The sequence below is a fragment of the Copadichromis virginalis genome, linkage group LG8 (genome assembly GCF_057382275.1).
Source record: "Copadichromis virginalis isolate Kocher_CV1m ecotype Utaka linkage group LG8, C_Virginalis_male_GT1.1, whole genome shotgun sequence".
NCBI lineage: Eukaryota > Metazoa > Chordata > Actinopteri > Cichliformes > Cichlidae > Copadichromis > Copadichromis virginalis.
Window position 1 is genome coordinate 9,916,790 of NC_140625.1, and position 19,102 is coordinate 9,935,891.

Consider the following 19,102-nt stretch of genomic DNA (forward strand, 5'->3'; position numbering starts at 1 on the left):
CCTCTCACCTATATTTGTCTGTCTGCTAAGTTTTGGAGTTGTTTTCCACTGGAACAGCTGCCTGATGGAACAAGCTTGAATTTTTTTAAGACACCAAAATGTTCTGTTAAGCTGGACATTTGCATCATAATTCATTTTTGGTTCATCTCTCCATATGGACCTATTCATATTCCACCTGAACTTCTTAATAAAACAAAATACACGAGGTTTAAAATCTTGCCACCAGGCTTACAGAAGTTATCATTTATCCCTGGAGAAATGAGCAAGAAAAGCAGCAACTTTGAAAATTTTCAATTTTAAAGGGATTTGATAATCTGTGACTAGCACTGTTGTCAGCTGCTGTCATGGAGGCATTCGTAACAGGGGTTTTAAACTGTTCATTTGAACCATGTGGAGAAATGTCAGAAGTTTTGATAATAGGTAAAAGTACAGTAAATGTATATTTGGTGTCTTTTGTCAGCCAAAATCTGTCATTAATGGGGATCTAGTATCATATTTTAATTTTGGACTTAATCCCACAGCAACCCATAGCTTGAAGCAATCCTCACATGTTTTATAATGAGCCTTAGTGCAGCCCCTTGATCCACTGTTCTAACGCCTCTCCCTTTAACCCATCCTCCCAACTTTGTTCTGATTGGTTGCCCCTTGCAAACAGAAGGTTGAGCTTCTTTATCCATAGCTGGAGCTATGTGCCTGAAATGACCATAACAGAGACATGTTTAACATAAGTAGCCACCACTGTAACAGTACATGAGTGACAGAAAATAATAAAAAACACACAGCAGGTCTCATTTAACACTGTTTCTAATACTCAGTCTGGTACATAAGCTAAGTGCAAGTCTAACCTGGTATTTATGAAGGCTCGAGCCACATTCACCTACTCTAAGCACTTCAAATCGCTTAACCTGTCATATCCTCCTGAGATCCAGCCTGCTCATTTATGTCTCCTGTAATGGACATTTGTTTTTGGTCTATATCTTTTTACTTATTTGAGCTAACTTAATAAGTCATGATGTGCTCAATAGAAGATATCCTGGCCTTTCCGATGATATCTCATGTGTTTGGGTGAAAACGTTAAACTGGAAGATACTTTTTTCCTCTGTTTGCAGGAGGGTATAGTCACACCTACTGCCCGCACACTGACATCACCCGTTAACATGCATGTCTTCGGACTGCAGAAGGAAACTGAAGTAAACCCAAATCTAATAGGAGCAGCAGAGATCAGCGAGACAAACACCTGCATCATTCACAATGATGTCACATTAAGTGAATGGCATTTAGAGCTCTGTGGCTCCTGCTGTGTCAAGAAAACAAAAAAAACAGGCAACTCTTTCACCGCACCCTCTCTTGTCTTCATTCCCTTGTATGTAAACACAAGAAGGACACGTCTGTAATTATGCGATTCCCCTCTTCAACAGCGCAGTGTCCTGGGCAGGCATCCGTTTCCCCTCCAAACGGTCGGTGTTGTGGGTTTAAAATGTTGAGAGCTGCTGCTTTTTTCCCCTTAAACAATAGCAGTTTAGTTCTTTGCAGTGAACAAGTGCTTCCAATGCTTTTCCCCCGTGGTATGGAAAACTGCATTTTTCTCCACCTGATCTTCTAGTCTTGATGAAACAAACCGCTTTTTCACGTCTTTGTGATAAATTCTTGACACATTTTGTACATTATTACTCCGCCTTTTGTTGATTTTTGTTTTATGTAGTGCAACCACCATCTGGGAATCATTTTGATTTGATTTATGACTATTGTGTAAATATTTTTATTTATTGGATTTCCTATATATTTTATTTATATAAGGGCTGTATGAACAGAGAGTATTTATTATTAGTAGTAGTATTACTGCTGTCAGATTTTAACAGAATATTTGACTTTTTGTTGGCAGAGTTGGGCAATAGACAGGCCTTTTCACATAAGTGGCAAAACACAGTGGCACAAACGAACTGCAGTACCTCTGTCTAAGCCACTGGTGAGGTCTATATGGCCAGAAGTGGTGAGAAGGAACTAGATGTGCTTTGGAACATTTGTCCGCATGTTTAAAACTGGAAGAATTATTTTTTGCTGGGTAAAGACTGCTGAGTTTACACCACTTTGGCTCCCTCAGTTACTGCAAGTAATAAAATATAATAGATACAGATGAAGTCAGAGTGTATTGGAGAGAAATACAGTATGTAGTGTTTATGCTGTATGTATCCATACTTCTTACTACAACAGAACAGCTACTTTATACCCAAAATATTCTAGAGATGTTGTTTCTAACAGACTGTTTAGAAGACACTTTTAATGATGAACTATTAAATATTGATATTAAAGAAAATTTTGAGTTTGGTTTGATTGGTTTTCATATGAAATTAATATTAGACTTCTGATCCTCATGGACATACCACTTCAGACCACTGATAAATTGGCAGCTCTCATTTCATCAGACAAATATTGTCATTTAGTGAACTTTCTGGAAACTTTTTCTTGGAGCAGCTGGAGTAAAATGTGTTTACTTCAGAGGTAGCAGGTTCAGTACATGCTGAATATTTGAAGCAGCGTCACTCACACAAATATTTGGTCATTTAAAAACATTTAATAGTCAACCTGCCTGACTGACAAATACAGCTGATGCTGCAGGACTGATCCTGTAGTGCCACCTTGTGGCTGCTCTTTATATTACATGGAACGAGAGCAGTAGCAGTTTTGAGTCCTGGAAACTTGATTTCTGAAGCGAATCAGGGATTGCTACTAATGACATACAGTGCAAAAGTCTGGCGCTGCCTCTCTTTCCTTTATATTTTGCCAGGAAAATGGAAATAGGTGCAGAAAAACTGTGTTTGTACAATTTTACCGAGGTTTGAAAGTTAGTACTTGGTATAAACACCTTTATTCTTTAACACAAAAGAAGCAAAACATGAAGAATTTAGAAGTGGGTTAAGATGCTTGATGAATACTATAGAACTGAAGAGAAAACATTTTAATAAAGTCAACAGAAAAGTCTTCAGAGAATAACAATTTTAATGGAAGATAGTATTTGAAAATGTCACACATTTAATAAAGTGCAGAGTTAAACATTTGCCTTGTGAGGTCTAGATCATCATCAATGATCACCCCAGTTTAAACAGCCCAGGATACCACCTATGATGGTTTAGATGTCAGACGAACATATATATTAATCGTTTTAAGACAAACATTTGTCTAAACCACGTGTGACCCTCTGCTTGTAAGCAAACATCTTTTTTTTTTTTTTTAAAGTACATTTTCCCCCCTCAACAAATTCAGGTTCAATTCAGTGATTTTAGATTCACAATCTGAATAAACTAAAGACCTATTTATATTTGAATATAAGCAAAACGATGGCCTTTTTGAGACTTGTGCATTAATGATCTACGCAGGATCAGGATGGTGAAGGAGCAACAGGTTAAACAATATTTAGAGTAAACATGTCCCAAACACAACAATTAAACACAGTTTGCCAAAACAGTGATGGAGGTAAGTGGTTGATACGCATAGTTTTCCTATGCCTGGTTTAATCATGCAAATATAAACAGTCAAATATGCATAGTGTATATGAAACAGTGCGTCTTTATAAACTGAGAAAACTCTAAACCCGACAAAGCAAATGAAAGCTGTAAAGCTGAGTGGTCCTGAATTTAAAAAAAATATAATTCCCTGTGTTCATCAGATGTTCCTGGACGTGGCATTCTGAAGATAAAACTTTGGTCAAACGATACTTTTAAAGCCTGACGAGCCGGCAGAACGGGTTTAACTGAGCTGGCCTTGAAATGCATCCTGTTCTAATAACTACAGGAATACAAACAGTAAAAATAAACAAATAAAAAGAATTAAGGCACCAGATTACATTTTTTCTCCCTCTCCACCAAGTTCCATGAAATTCAAGTTAGTAGTTTTTACATTATTGGGATGACGGACAGAAAAAGTGGAAACGATTTCACACCCACACTGAAGAAAAGGCAGAACACAGCATGGCACGTTAAATAAACAAACTGACCGAAATGTGACAATAGACTAAGGAACAAATACCTCATTTTTGGCATTGGACTCAAATTCAGATTTGGATTTCTGCCAAAACAACTGAACTTAAAGTATCCTGTTACATCCTGGCACTTTGTGCATTTTGATAGCAATTTGTTACCAGCGTAACACAATCAGAGTCTTTACACCACCATTTTCAACATGAATATTTTTTGTAATAAAGTCTTAGAGCAAGAAGTATAAGCCTTGCCAGTGATCTTTAAATGCCACTAGGCACTTATTTGAGTAGTTCCTAAACTAATTTTATTTTAAAAAGTCACTATAAAAACTTCACATATAGATAAATATCAAAGAAAAGGTTTCCTTTAATTCCATAAATGTCAGATTTTAAATTGGGAGTCCTTACATGCCATCTCTCTGCCTCACAAGATCTCTGGAGAAAGACACAAAAAGATCTGCTGTCCATGAAAACTATTACAAATTCTCATTATCTGTGTGAATGATTAAAACAGAGACATCCTTTAGACACATTAAAACAGAAGGATTGGAAGACAAGGCCAGTGCTGGTTATGTGATGATAGTACGATTCATGGATTCTTCATCATTCGATTTTTTTGAGCAGTCATCTAACTATAATAAACTTTGTGACAGACTGCCACAATGACAGAGAGACATACTGGAGCACCTCGTGAGAGGATGACAATACCTGTTGAAAACGCCTCTCGTAAGTAGCAGTGCATGAGAGGATGAATCCTGCCTCTAAAATGACAACTTTGAATACTAATCCAGAGGATATGCATGTATAGTGATCCTGCTGACTAGTGGTGCAACGGATCACGGTTGATCCGTAATCCGAACCGATCCCACTCCACGGTTCAGCACGGACGTGATCCAAAGATTCGAGAAAAAAAAAAAAAAAAAAAGTATGTGTATGGTCCGCGTGGTGGGTCTGTCAAGCGATAGTTATGGCCAGCGCTAGCGGTCAAAGTGGAGAAGCAGAGGAGTTTGCGGTATTTGCTGCCCAGTCCGACCGGGCTAAAGCTATTACAAAAGCTACTGGGGTGTTTAGCTGCAGACGGGAGGGCATATTCCGTTGTGCAAAACAAGGGGTTTAAACTATGATCAACGTGCTTGAGCCACGCTATGATATCCTGTTCGCGTCAACTTTAGTGGCAAGATCGTTCCAAGCATGTATGAGCAGGAAATGTTTAAAGTTACGGCTGAACTGTCCCAGGCATCTTCTGTTGCCCTAACTACTACAAATGGGTGGAGCTCCAGGGCAACGGAAAGCCACGTGACCGTGACAGCTCATTATATCACAGCGGAGTGCGATATAATGTATTATTGTAGGGTCTACCTTACAATATAAAGCACCTTGAGGCGACTGTTGTTGTGATTTGGCGCTTTATAAATACAACTGAATTAAATGGTAGATACAAAGACTGTACTGCCCTATATTGTACCAGAATTTTTTTTAAATAATTGCGTGGAATGAGTCTTGAGTTGAATGTTTTTAACCGGCAAAAAAATACTTCAATAAGTAAATGTTAAATTTTTGTCTTTTTTCGCCGATCCAAAAATTGATCCGATCCGTGACTTAAAACCATGATCCGATCCGAACCGTGAGATTTTTGATCCGTTGCACCACTACTGCTGACCCAAGAAAACGTAATCTTAAACACGTTAATGTACACAAACAAGTATAAGACCCATTTTTAGTCCCCTGTCCACAGAGTTTAGCACACCTTCACCCCTCGCATACACCTCAGAGTATGTTGAACAACACCATAAAAGTCAATAACAATAAGTGATGGCTGATTAAATATAGAAGTGACTTGCCAGCCACATGCAGGGATGTTATCAGTTATCTTCTAAAATCCACGACTCGGTCTATCGTTGCCCAGCCAGGTTGTTGCCTCCAGGATTTATGACCATGGAATCCAGGAAGGGACGGAGAGCCTGGCCAAATGGTCTGTGAGGAAATACAGCAGAGAGTACAGTTACATTACAAACCAAAGTATTAGTCAGTTATATCATACAAGAACAGCAAACACTTAATACCACAAGAGTAATCGTTCAAAAGAGACGCAGGATGAAATGATTGTACAGCATACATCTTTAATGTCTTTAAATAACAAGAATTGGGCACTTAAGTTTCCATTTATTTCGGATTTTTCTACAAACGACACCGGGTCAAAATTAAATCACTCACTTAAATCTTTAATAAGTGGAGCTGAAAGTTCTACGTGTGAAAAAGGCCAATAAATGTCTGAAAGTGATCACAGCTGACCAAAATTAGTAGTTTATTTTGGGCAGTGTAAAAATAGTTTTCTCATTCTCAGTGTTTTGAGTGTTTCTCAACCCAGGTCTCTAATTTTTGACAACTGTACATTCATATTGTAATGGTGTATTTAATACAACATTCAGGGTGCATATAATTTCAAATGCATTTTTCCATTTATATTTATTATCTATAATATAATTGATATTATTATGCATTTTTAGTATTTTGCCATCAGTATCAGCAGAGACTCAATTTGACTGCACAGAATTAAGAAGCTTACGTGGCGAGGATGTCAGATGGAAGGTCTGTGATGTACGATGGGATCTTTCTGCCTGTCAGGAATTGAGCCACTTCACTGCTGAAAGTGTTGCAGTTGTTCTCAAACAAGTTGTAATTGGCACCTCTGCAACAAATGAAGGAGGAAGTCAGAGGAGGGAAGAAGAAGGAGTTCAAAGCGCAGAGAGAGGGAGAGAGAGGTGCACCACAGGGTGGAGAAAAGCAGGTGAGTAGCAGGAAGTGATGAGACAGAAACATTTTAAATGCAAAATAATGAGGGGGAAGAACACTATATGTACATTTTAGCTCATTCCTAAAAACTATTATTTAGACTCAAACAGGGCAGTAACGCATGAGGCTTGTTCTGTGCATTCAAGCTATGCACTTAATTCTACTGGTGCTACTTAAAAACAAATCATTTGTAACTGTTTGGTTCAGTTGTATTTTTCCAAAACAACAACAACAACAACAATAATAACAATTATAATAATAAAGATCTCATCATCTTCTTTTACCTGTACTTGGACTCTCCCAGTGAAGTTAAATACTCCTTAAAAAGGTCTTCAGGCACTTCAGTGGAGCCCATATCTACTACAGAATCAGGCGGCCCCAACAAGGTGCCTCCCTAGGAGACAAACAGATGCACACTTCAGTGACTTGTCACTGAGATTCTGACACAAGTTTCTTGATTTTGTGTCTAGATCAAACGGCTTTAAAGTGCACTGTTTATATGAGAGGATGGTGCTGATTCTTACAGGTGGACAATTGGTGATGCCTGTTGATCCACCAAAGTAGTGCTCTTTCCCGTGGACCACAACACCCGTGTGCCTGTTAGACGCCAATGCATTTGTTTTTTAAACAGTGGTATTAAAGTACTTAACTGCAGCTCAGGTGCTCAGTAAGAATACTTTTTATAGAACTTTCTTTATGTAAAACTCACCATATCCCATCAATATGTCTCCCTGTAAAGATAAAATAATTTAAATTACGATCAACTTTTTCCGCCCTTAGAAATCAACAACTTTCACTTCCGAAGCATCCCACTGAGTCATGACAGAGTTTGTCAGAAACTCACCCAGCATGGAAGCACTCAGCTGACGGGCCATCCCTCTGGACAGGTCATAAACGTAAAGTTTTACTGGATAAGAATCAGTTTGGTCCATGATAACGCAAAACGATTTATTCGAAACGACAATGCAGCTAACTTTCTAGAAAGTTACTTAGTCGCTACAGAGTTCCCAGCTAGCTAGCTTCCCGGTGGCAAAGAAAAGTTTAATAAACCTTCTGGTGGTGGAACTGTGAGAAATAATAAATTCAGGCTACAGGCTGTTTAAAATGCTAGTAATAACCGTAAAATAAAAAGTAAATGTAAAACCTAGCTCGAAGTTGCCGGGAGTCAATTCCAGTGCTGTGTCACTGTCTATCAACGATAACGCTACTGTCCTATCACGTGAACAGCAGGCTTCCGGCTTTAGGGTAAATAAACCCTGCGTTTTTAAACGGGATTGGCCAATACCTTAGATTGGCAGTTTATCTGCCAATAGACGATAAGACATCCAGTAGGCGTTTGAACTGTGCTTGTTCACGTATCTGAACGCGCCAGCGATTAAAACTAGCCTGGACTTGTGTGCAGAAAGGAGAAGCACACGGTAAGTGACGGAATTCTCTGACGAAAACTGTGTATGTATTTCATTTATGTTGTAAGTTTAGGCTATCAATTTTCGTGCCTCATTAGACCCATAACATTGTTACATAGTTGGCTCCTAAATGGAAATGGCACGAAAAGTGGCTAATTACAAGCTAAGCTAGCTAACGTTTGCTAGCTAAAGTTAAAAACATAGTTAATTAAACATTAGTAATGCGTTAACGAGACATTAAAACTGTTTTGAAATGCCTTGTCGTGTGCATAATAATTATTACCTGGTGAAAGTTGCACCATATGTTTATTTGTAGGAGTACATAGGATGCACTTTTTAAATACGCCACAGAAAAGCCTTCTGCCATTGATACTTTGTTTGAATCTAGTGTTGTAAATGCGGCAGTCTTTTATCCCTGGTTTTCACAGTAAATCCTGAGACGGGACTGAAGGCAGCACCAATGGCAGAGTGGAACGCCTACTACCAAAACGAGGATGAGGAGGGAGAGCAAGAAGAAGGGGAGCAGTCAGGGGGTAAAAGGAAAAACCGCTACTCAACGCTTATTTACACCGCTGTGCAAGTCTTGAGCCACCACTTATTTGTTTATATTTAGCTTCCTAAGAGCCCCACTTTGTTGTGTTTTGTGTAATAGCTTTCCAGGTTTTATGAAGGTCTTTCAAAGTTTTTCTTTAAACATTGGCTGCTTTCCCCCCTTTATTAACTCCAGTTCTTGAACCTGGCAATTTTCAGAGGAATGCTTTTAATTCTTAATTCACTTAACACTGACTTATAAATCATTCAGGTGTAGAAAGGCAACTAACAATAAAAGTTCAGCTGCAGAGTTAGGTGAGGCATCATCAATATGGAAGAACGGTCGTAAATCACAGCGGCATAGCTCCATATATTAAACGTCAGGGCTGATATAAGAGCATAAAATATAATACAACGTAGGCAGGTAGAAGTCAAGCCGAGCAAATGCGCCATCTTCCTGTCACAGTCAGGAAGTTTGAATGTTCTTCAAGAAGCCTGGAGAACTACTCCTAAAGACTACTTAATGAAATGACAAGAAACTTACCTTAGAGAGTTAGGGTTGTGTTGATGAATAAAAGTTGGCATACCAAATATTGACTTTCAAGTTTGTAAAATAGTATAAACTGACCTTTGTGAGAATACTTGCTTTATATACTGTATTTCCTTGTATCTTTGCACATGTTTCAATAAATGCTGCACCTGGCAAAAAGTCAAGAATTGAGGGGTGGCTCAGGATTTCTTAAATGATACTTTTGCTGTTATCACATTTTATTATCACATTTTAGTTATTAAAATCTACTTCAGCACAAGTAAAATGTTGGCATGTAGCATTGATACAAAAAGTGATACTGAAGTGACAACAGAATAAACCAGGTCTCCATCTTCAATAGGAGACTACAAAATTACAGGGAGAGACAGCTTGGTGTTCTTGGTTGATGCCTCCAAGGAGATGTTCATCAAAGGGGAAGACGGGGAACCCTCCAACTTTGATATGACCATGCAGGTGAGATGGCTGGTTATCTTTTTCTTTTGCTAGTTTTAATTTTATAGTAGTTATTTCGCTCTGCTTCGTATAGCAACCTTGTAACAATGATGGTTTGTGTGCTGCTCTTGTAGGTTGTGCGCACTGTGTACACCAGTAAGATCATCAGTAGCGACAGGGACCTGGTGGCTCTGGTTTTCTACGGCACAGAGCAGAGCAAGAACCCCAGAAACTCATTTAAGCATGTCTATGTGTACCATGATCTCAATGAGCCTGGTAAGATGCAGCTCTTTGAAACAAACACATAATTACACTTTATTTTGTTATTGTTTTGTTTCAAACACAAATGTAGGCAATCTTCTTATCTGCAGTTCTTTTTCCTCTTTTTTTTTCTTTATTTCAGACCAAAACTTCAAAAGAGCAGAGCAAAGCTGCAGTCAATATTGGCTCATACTTCCTCAGTAGTTTGTAAACTGCTGAACATATCTTTCTTATACCCTTGTCTGTCTCTTGCTTTGGACAGGTGCAAAGCGAGTCCAGGAGGTGGATGCTCTGCGGGGGGAAAAAGGTGCCAAGCTGGCGGCAGAGACCATAGGCAGTGGAGAGACATCATTAGGAGATGCTCTGTGGTGCTGTGCCAACCTCTACAGTGACATCAAGCTCCGCCTCTCCCACAAGCGGCTTATGATTTTCACGTGCAGGGATGAACCACACGGAGGCGACAGCGTGAAAGATCGACAGGCTCGCACCAAGGCCAGTGATCTCAAGGAGACTGGTGGGTCTAAAAGAAGCTATTCACGCAAGCCCTTTTAACTGTAAATTTTATCACTGCCGCTCTGCTTTTATAATTGATTAACTTTACCAGCCTTTCGGGTTTCTATCTTCTGCTAATTCTGCAAGTTCACATTATTTTACTGAAGTGTGATGATTTGTTATCATTGGTAATTGTGTATGTGGGCTGTCTTCCCTCGACCTTCTTCTTTTAGGCGTCGTTATTGATTTAATGCACCTGATGAAACCGGGGGGCTTCAACATCTCGCTCTTCTTTTGTGACATTGTAAGTCCACCAGAGGATGAGAGTGAGATGGGGCTGCAGCTGCAGCCTTCTGACAAGCTGGAGGACCTCCAGAAACGGGTGCGGGCCAAAGAGCTGAAGAAAAGAACCTTGGCAAGGCAAGCAATGGCTTTCTTTGTCTCCATAGCGTATTTATTTACCTTTTCCTCTTGGCTGTTCTTTACACTATCTATTCTTTCTGCTGTCTTTAGGTTAAACCTGTGCCTCGGGGAGGGCATAAATGTAGCCGTGGGAATTTATGCAACTGCTGTGGCAGCTCGCAAACCAGGTTCCATCAAACTTTACAGGGAAACCAACGAGCCAGTCCGCAGCAAAACTCGAACCTTCCACACCCAAACTGGCAGTCTGCTGCTGCCCAGTGAGATAAAGAAAGCCCAGGTAATGAAAATCTCGTGATCCCAATCGAAAGCAGTGCTATGTTTATTCCATTATTTGAGTGCTTTTTATTTTTATTTTTTTAAGATTTAACTTACACATGAAAACTCCACTTTATCTGTGTGTGTTGTGTAGTATTATGGTGGTAAAGAGATTGTGATGGAGAGGGACGAGGTGGATGCCATTAAGAAGTTTGATGACCCTGGATTGTTTCTGATTGGATTCAAACCGATGGAAAAGCTCAAACTGCTTCACCATATCCGGCCTGCTGTCTTCCTCTATCCTGAGGAGGATGAGGTGAAAGGTAGAACTGTGTGTGCAGTCTGATTTAATTCTAGGAAGGAAGAATAAAACCACCACAGTGTTGACTCTGGATATTTCTAAATATTTTTTCAAATAAAGGTCATAGTCAACTTAACTTAAGTTTCACTCATCTACACCCTGCATGCAAAGACTCTTTGTTCCAAGAACGCTGAGTTAAAGCTGAGTTATTTGATAAAATAAAATAGAATTGATGATGGGTTTAAAGTAAAAGCTTTAATTAAATTGTAAGCAGCTATAAAAATTGTCTGTTCAGTCATAGTAAATGTGGATCTCATTGATACTGAATCAGATATCCTGTGATTTTTATTTATTTATTTATTTATTTTTACTCAAGGCAGTTCATGTCTGTTCTCCGCCTTGCTGAAGAAGTGCAGCGAGAGGAACGTGTTCGCTCTGTGCCGTTTCATCTCCCGCAGAAACTATCCACCTCGGTTTGTTGCCCTGTTGCCTCAGAATGAGGAGCTCGGCGAGGGGAAAGTACAGATTACACCACCAGGTAATGTGGTGCTGGGGTCAAGATGGCTAATTACATTTAATTATTTTAGCTTCTTTAAGTGCAACTTCAGAGTCTTTACAGCTTTTAGCAAAAATAACTAAATTTTACAGTAATACAGAGAACTCGCAAATACATAAATATTACTTAAACATTTGAACTTAGTTGTGTGTAATTAACTGCAGTGTGACGCGTCTTGTCTGCTCATGACTTTACCAGGTTTTAACGTCATCTACCTGCCGTTTGCCGATGATTTGCGGACTCTGGACCCTCCGCAGTTTCCCTCGGCCTCACAAACACAGGTGGACAAGATGAAAGAGATTGTCTCCAAACTCAGGTTCAAATACAGGTAACTCTAGAGCCCTTTTTTTTTTTTTTAACAGGGAAAACTGAGGAGTTATATCAAATTTCATAAAACTAACAACAAGAAGTACTCTGGTTTATAGCAGAGTCATGCATTTCCTTTTTTTGTTTTTTGCGTAACCACTAATATTATTTTCACACTCTGTAATGTCATGCAGGAGTGAAGGTTTTGAGAACCCAGTCATCCAGCAGCATTTTAGGAACCTGGAGGCCTTGGCTCTGGATATGATGGCTCCAGAGGAAATTGAGGATCTCATCAGTAAGATGCAGACCTAAACACAGATCCCAGTTTCCTTTTGTGGCTGCTAGAGTAATTCTGCTCATCGCGCTCTTTCTCTTCCTCAGTGCCAAAGGTTGACCAAATAGACCAGCGTCTGGGTCCTCTGGTCCAGGAGTTCAAAGATCTGGTCTACCCTGCCTACTACAATCCAGAGAGCAAGCCAGCTGCCAAACGCAAAACAGGTCAGAGCATGAACCATCAGTGAAACTACGTAAAGTTATGTGCTAGTATGTGTTGTGAATTACATCCCAAGCAAAATGTTTCCAGGTAGTCAGATTGACTTATTAATAACTTGCATCATTCAGTAGTTCGGGAATTCTGTGATTTGATAAATCTGATTATTCTTTTACTCCATGAACTCGCAGCTGATACTGGAGGTGGAGCTGAGAAGAAGCCCAAAGTAGAGCTGACAGAAGATGAGTTGAAGGCCCACGTGCAGAACGGCACTCTGGCAAAGCTGACCGTGCCCGTTCTAAAGGACGCCTGTAAGCAATTTGGGGTTCGAACCACTGGGACCAAGAAGCAGGAGCTGATAGATGCTTTGATTGCCCGTTTAGGCTCATGAGGAGTCTACACCAGTCTTAATCCACAACAGCTTTGCACAAAGTTCTGGTTAATTTTTGAATCTGTTTGAGCAGTCATCATGTATGGTTCCTGTGCTTGTTTTAAACTCGCTACACGGCCCTCACATGGACCAGACGCTGTGTTTTCCCGTTGGGCTTGATTAGATAAGAATAGCGTGACAGCCCCATTATGTATAAATACTGTTTGAATGTTTTAAAAAAACTGTCATTCTGTTGTGATCAAGCACTCACTCCAGTGGTGTTTGAAATGATAAAGAAGTCTAGAAGCATTGGAATACACTGATCTTATAAATACTGTAACTAGTGGTGACACTTGATGGCGTTGCATTTGCATTAATAAACTGTTTTATACTACTCACCTGATTCCTTTTATTTACATAATCACGCAGGTTAGTTCACCGTAAGCTGCATTTCTAGTTCATGTTGCACAAAAAAAGGTGTGTCCCAGGTCAAACTGCATGATCAGCATTCCTGGGCCTCGTCCTTGATTTGTTTTGCTGCATAACAAAAAGGAAGTACTGTTCCTGAGGAGGGCAGGCCTGCGCAGGCTAATACTTGCGCAAAAGCAGGAAGAAGAAATTAGAGTTTAAACCCCATGTGAGTTGTACTGACAGTCTCAAAGCTGATGTCACTTGGAGGGCGATTATCTGGCTACACATCAGGTAAAAGCTGTTCATGAGCATTTTGCTGTCGATAAAGCTCAAAAAGGACTTACCGGTAACAACATTATGTTGTTTGGTTTTTCAGCTCTGTCTTGTAGTCTAGACACCTATTAATCAGAACCCTTTCCTTTTATATCAGATGAGTTTTTATTGTTATAACTGAACACTTAGGAAAATTACATAAACATTGCAGCGTTTTTCAAGCAGTTTGTTTAACCTGTGTTAGCTCTGAGCAGAAGTGGTGCTGCCTGTTCTTCTTACCTTCACACCAACTACAGCGTTCCCATCTGCTGAGACATGGAGTGTCAGTGTGAGAAAGACACCCCTGAGGATGCAGGTAGGCAAAATATACATAAAAAAATAAAAATTTACACACAAAAAATATGATATTGACTTTTTTTTTTTAATTTATTGGTCTTTTTTTAGTATCATATTCTGATGCATCTTTATTTCTGCAAAATGTATGTTACATGTAAAGTGTTGAGTTCAGGCATTGTAGTTTGCGGTCTTTACAGCCAAGTTAAGTCTTAAAAATAAGTGTAAACAATCAAAAACCATGAGACACAGCTTTCTTGGGATCCTTCAGGGGATTTCATTTCTATTTTTTTTTCTAAATGTGGGTGAAAGGCTAAACTGATGCTAAGTTGTGAACAGCTCTGCACCGCTAATGTCATGTTTGCCTCCCTGCCTTCTCCTTGATAGGCTGGTGGATGAACACCAACAGTGTCCAGATGGGACTTTTTACCGTGGTGGGGTATCTTCTCTACAGGTTCTCACAGAGTCAGTCACACAGCAACACCCACACGTGTTCTGTTTAATGACTTTTACTGATTCTAGAAAATAAATAATGAATCTGTAATAGGGAACTATTTTCAGGTAGTAAACAGATGTTTTTAAATCTTACTAGTCTTTTTTTCCATTTCTTTTTCTTTTAAACTTCTCCTGCCTCAACTCTCGCGGCCCGGTACCAAAGGACTCACGGACCGGTACCGGTCCGAGGCCCGGGGGTTGGGGACTGCTGCTGTAGACAGTCTATAGGCTCCTCTTGTTAGCTGTTTTCTTTTATTTATTTATTTTTTATATCTTTTATTTTAGATCTCACATTATTATCTGAGTGGTTGTCATGCCAGACCTGACAGGGTGTGAGGGCCAAGTTATCGAAAGACAGGAGATAAGGGGGGTGGAGGGGGTAATTGCGAGTAACATACCGCAAACATACGACACACTAGTCTAAATCCTTAAACCGAATCAATAACCTGTCATCTGAACACTTAAATGATTCAAAATGGGACAGAGACTAGAAAGAGAGAGCGTATTTCTCCTATACTGGCTTCTCTTTACTGGCTGCCAGTTAAATGCATAATCAAATTTAAAATCCTTCTCTTGGCATGAAGATCATAAATAATCAGGCCCTGTTCAATTTAATTCAATTCAGTTAAATTCAACTCAACTCAGTTTTATTTATATATCACCAAATCACAACAGTAATCTCAGGCATTTTCTGACAATAATAGAGAAAACCTCAACAATCAGAACAACCCCTTATGAGCGAGCATTTGGCAACATCGGGGAGGAAAAACTCCCTTTTAACAGGAAGCAACCTCCATCAGAACCAGGCTCAGAGAGGGAGACAGGACAAAAGATACACTGAATCATCTCTTAGTTATGCAGCAATATGCTTAGGATGCTGCAGACTTCCCATGATTCAATGAGTGTTTCGTCTTTAATCAGCTGTTTTCTCTCTGTGTGTTCATACACCACTCAGCATTTCATTATTAGTCACTGTTCATCTCTTGCTCATGTCTACAGTGTCTTTTGTCCTGTATCAGCTGATTGAATGTAGAGTTTGATCATAGTAAATCCAAAAGAGACAAATAAAAGAGGGCAGTATGGATCCTACAGTTATGGCATATGAATAAATCCATGTTCATTATAGAAAATTATTATCACACTATTATTATCACACTCTGCGATACTCATTCTAGCCACACTTCCCTGCAGCTCTCCCAGCTCTGATTCGATGGCCGATTCGTCTCTTTTGTTCTTTAACTGGTGAGTTTATCTAAGCTAATACTTCACTTTGACTTCCAAGTTTCAGGACAAAACCAGCAAAATGAAACTGAGTTAATTCATGCACACTGATTATTTCTTTTCCCTTCAGGTCTGTCAGCTCTTTGGGGGTGGATAAGTCGGCTTGTGGGAACCCTCCGAGGTATAAAGCACATCCCCCATTTTACCATTTAAAACAAAATCTGTTAAACAGGAGCTGACTTTTTCCACTCCATGTCTCGTGTCTCAGTAATCCAGACCTTGTTTAAGTGGCTGTCTCGGATTTGGCGCTTTTTAGCCAGTAAGTATTTCTCGTATCTTTGTTGGATTTTGTTTTCTCTTCACTGCGTGTTGCAAATAGGCTTTTTCGGAGAGAGCGTAAAAGAAAACGTTTAGAATCTGAGTGGCTATCAGAGGACGTGACCCAGCAGTGCAAGGAGACATGTGACAGCAGTTTAAAATGTGAAGGCATCACAGCTGTTTCTGTGATACATGCGAGTAATTACAACACTAATGTAAATTTCTGTCTGCTTGCTTCCTCAGCATTTTCCTCAAGGTTCAAGTGGATCGCTGCTGTCATCAAAGCCATCAACAGTCAGTTTGTTGTCTTTTTTATTAGCTATATTTAGCTACATACTCTATATATCAATATGTATTTGTTCATTTTTTGTAGTTTGTTTTTGTGCTTTTATGGGATTTGTCTCACAAAACGATCAATGGTCTCAGAAGCTAGTGGTTTTACAGAATCAACCTTATGAGAGGTTTTCTGGTATGTTTAAGAACTCTCATTCAAAACTCCTTCAGTTTCAGGATATTTCAGGTTCTTGCGTCCTTATAATGCCCATTTTGCATTATAAGGATTATGGAGTGATTCATTTTTCTGAGATATATTTCTTGTTGTACTTGCAAATCTGTTCAGGATCATTATCCTGAGCACAAGATCCACTTTCAGCTCAGCCTCGGGTTTCAGACAAATGGTCTTACACTATCTCTCAAACTGGCCTAAAGCGTTCACTGATGTGACACAAAATTCATTCTTATGTCACTGACTGTATGTAAGTGAGGCAGCGATGTGCCCTCTTTTCCTGAATCACCATCTTTGGCATGTATTGTATTGTTTTCGGCAGCAAATATTGTTATTCCACACAAGTTCTTAAGGCTCTTCTTATAAATTTCCCAACTGAGAAAATGAAAAAAAAAATGAAATTTTAGATCATCAGATTGAGCTCTTTTTGATTTAGAATCACAGCTTTACCCCATAAGGCTTTTTTTTTAAATTCTAAAATAATATTGTATTATCTCTGTAGATTCATCCAGAGACGGGTCTTTGAACTCACAGAATGATCAAGTCATTAGCAGCTTACTGAACCAAATGCTTGATCCCTCTGGTGGCAGCATTCCCAAGAAACCAGGTCTCAGGCTGGTCCTCCTGGGGCTTCCTGGTGGAGGACGGACTTCCTTAGCAGATACTTTAATGAACAACAGTGAGAGAAGCACCAAAAGGGTTCCTCTAAAGGAGAGTACTGTGCAAAGGGACTTTATAGATGGTAGAGAACTTATAGTAATTCAGACCCCAGATCTTTTGGGGACGTCACTAGGGAACAAAGAGAGAGCACTGGAAGTTCTGAGGAGTGTCCAGCTCGCCAGTCCCGGACCACATGCCTTTCTACTGGTGATGCGTGCTCCAGGCTTCACCAAGGGGGCTGAGCAGGATGCTGCCCAAGCAGTCCAAGCCACAATGGAACTGTTCGGTGTGGAAGTCAAGAAGTACATTATCCCAGTGCTCACTCGTGCAGACCGTCTGGGTCGAAGGAACACTTTAGATCAGCTGCTTGATGCAGATGCTGGAAATCTGAAAAGGGCTGTGGCACTGTGTGGCCAGAGGCCTGAGCTGGTGGATAACAGTCCCGACTGCCCTGCAGAGGAAAGAAGTGTTACACGCAGGCAGCTGGTGGAGCGTGTGATGGAGGTAATGGAGCTGAAGGGGCATTTTGTCCACGAGCTACAGAGAAGAGAAGACCACATGAGGGAGGTGCTGCTGGCTGATATGACCTCTGCACTGGCTAAAAGACTGGGATATATGTAGAGAGAGAAGAGAAGAAGAAAGGGCATTATGTGCAACAAGTTGGAAAGATGGTGGAGGTGGAGGTGTTTGCCACTGTTCAGTAGTGGACAGTGGTATGTATTATAGTTTCCAACATACCCTAGATTGTTTAAAAATATATTTCATATCAATTTTTATATTCTTAATTAGATTAATCCATCAATTTTTCATCACTTTGTGTTCTCCAGACGGCTGTTTACAGCTACTAAATGCTTAAATGTTTACTGTTTACTTTTCTCAGCAAAGTACTAATTGCTGATTATGTGGCCCAAATATTTAGCTGTAGCTGTAGATGATAATTTGTCTACCTGTGATGCATAAAAGTCACTGTTTGGAGAATTAGCATTTTAGAAATGAATATTTTATCAAATTTACTTCTGTTGTTCATTCTTCTTCCATAATTTAAGTGGGTGAAAAAACTACAAAACCTACAAAAATATATAAAAATTTTAAAGAACTAACTTGTCTGTCACTTATAGATAGATAACAAATAATTGTACGCCTAAATATGATAACATGATAATATGATAACAAATAAACCTACAAAAATATATAAAAATTTTAAAGAACTAACTTGTCTGTCACTTATAGATAGATAACAAATAATTGTACGCCTAAATATGATAACATGATAATATGATAACAAATAAATGTACTCTTAAATATACTCATGAAACAACAATTACTTAAATTTTTCAAATGTATGGCTGTCAGTCAACTGTGGTTACCTAGCTTTGATAAGTAAAATTTTCCACAGACTTCTCTTGATAATGTAGCTAAAATGATGATAATGAATATAAGAATAGTGAAGCAGAGTTAGTTACATCAAATATTCAATACACTATGTGCTCTTATACTTTCACTCCCAAAAACTACAGTCAGAGTCACCAAGTATGCCAAATGTCATCTGGCTAAATAAATCCCATTAATACTAATATATTGCTATAGACTCAAAACCACAACAAGAAAAAGTTGTAATAGGATATAAGGACATAGGATTAAAGCCCATAAAATGTTTAAGTATTTTGTAGTTTACATGGTCTGAGAGGCACCTGGACCCCTACACCTCGTCTATTTTCAGGTTCCAGATTTATTCCAGATTCAAGTG

The 19,102-nt window shown here is 39.3% G+C and overlaps 3 protein-coding genes across 5 annotated transcripts; 2 read left to right on the forward strand and 1 right to left on the reverse strand.

Annotated features, from left to right (window-relative positions):
* Positions 1-2,979: 2,979 nt before the first annotated feature.
* LOC146702701 (desumoylating isopeptidase 1-like) lies at positions 2,980-8,030 on the reverse strand. Of its 2 annotated transcripts, XR_014921887.1 has the most exons (7): positions 7,611-8,030; positions 7,476-7,497; positions 7,291-7,363; positions 7,051-7,160; positions 6,540-6,662; positions 5,815-5,947; positions 2,980-4,408 (listed from the first exon to the last, which is right to left on the reverse strand). XR_014921887.1 is itself a non-coding variant. In XM_085465666.1 (6 exons), the coding sequence occupies exons 1-6, from the start codon at positions 7,696-7,698 to the stop codon at positions 5,866-5,868; spliced, it is 498 nt and encodes a 165-aa protein (XP_085321792.1). In that variant the 5' UTR covers positions 7,699-8,030; the 3' UTR covers positions 2,980-5,865. The 2 variants fall into 2 exon arrangements, 1 of the variants encoding a protein (XP_085321792.1); XM_085465666.1 differs by having other exon boundaries at positions 2,980-5,947.
* Positions 8,031-8,122: 92 nt separating this feature from the next.
* xrcc6 (X-ray repair cross complementing 6) lies at positions 8,123-13,533 on the forward strand. Its single transcript, XM_085465665.1, has 13 exons — positions 8,123-8,184; positions 8,601-8,705; positions 9,594-9,706; positions 9,820-9,961; positions 10,209-10,460; positions 10,672-10,858; positions 10,952-11,138; positions 11,271-11,439; positions 11,794-11,955; positions 12,172-12,301; positions 12,474-12,574; positions 12,661-12,777; positions 12,961-13,533. Exons 2-13 carry the CDS (start codon positions 8,633-8,635, stop codon positions 13,158-13,160), a joined length of 1,833 nt encoding a protein of 610 aa, XP_085321791.1. The 5' UTR covers positions 8,123-8,184; positions 8,601-8,632; the 3' UTR covers positions 13,161-13,533.
* Positions 13,534-13,735: 202 nt separating this feature from the next.
* On the forward strand, positions 13,736-18,400 carry LOC146702703 (GTPase IMAP family member 6-like). Of its 2 annotated transcripts, none has more exons than XM_085465667.1 (8): positions 13,736-13,841; positions 14,068-14,178; positions 14,544-14,621; positions 15,843-15,893; positions 16,003-16,053; positions 16,141-16,191; positions 16,434-16,484; positions 17,198-18,400. In XM_085465667.1, the coding sequence occupies exons 2-8, from the start codon at positions 14,139-14,141 to the stop codon at positions 17,974-17,976; spliced, it is 1,101 nt and encodes a 366-aa protein (XP_085321793.1). In that variant the 5' UTR covers positions 13,736-13,841; positions 14,068-14,138; the 3' UTR covers positions 17,977-18,400. The 2 variants fall into 2 exon arrangements, with proteins under 2 accessions (XP_085321793.1, XP_085321794.1); XM_085465668.1 differs by having other exon boundaries at positions 14,078-14,178.
* The last annotated feature ends 702 nt before the right edge of the window (positions 18,401-19,102 follow it).

Coding starts and splice junctions, on each gene's coding strand:
- LOC146702703 (XM_085465667.1), top strand. CDS start 14,139: ATGGAGTGTCAGTGTGAGAAAGACACCCCTGAGGATGCAG. Junction 14,622..15,842: donor TCTCTACAGGTTCTCACAGA/GTCAGTCACACA, acceptor ACTTCCCTGCAG/CTCTCCCAGCTCTGATTCGA. Junction 16,192..16,433: donor GATTTGGCGCTTTTTAGCCA/GTAAGTATTTCT, acceptor TTGCTTCCTCAG/CATTTTCCTCAAGGTTCAAG.
- xrcc6 (XM_085465665.1), top strand. CDS start 8,633: ATGGCAGAGTGGAACGCCTACTACCAAAACGAGGATGAGGAGGGAGAG. Junction 9,707..9,819: donor ACTTTGATATGACCATGCAG/GTGAGATGGCTG, acceptor CTGCTCTTGTAG/GTTGTGCGCACTGTGTACAC. Junction 9,962..10,208: donor CCATGATCTCAATGAGCCTG/GTAAGATGCAGC, acceptor TGCTTTGGACAG/GTGCAAAGCGAGTCCAGGAG.
- LOC146702701 (XM_085465666.1), bottom strand. CDS start 7,698: ATGGACCAAACTGATTCTTATCCAGTAAAACTTTACGTTTATGACCTG. Junction 7,161..7,290: donor GCATCACCAATTGTCCACCT/GTAAGAATCAGC, acceptor TTTGTCTCCTAG/GGAGGCACCTTGTTGGGGCC. Junction 6,663..7,050: donor CTGGGAGAGTCCAAGTACAG/GTAAAAGAAGAT, acceptor CATTTGTTGCAG/AGGTGCCAATTACAACTTGT.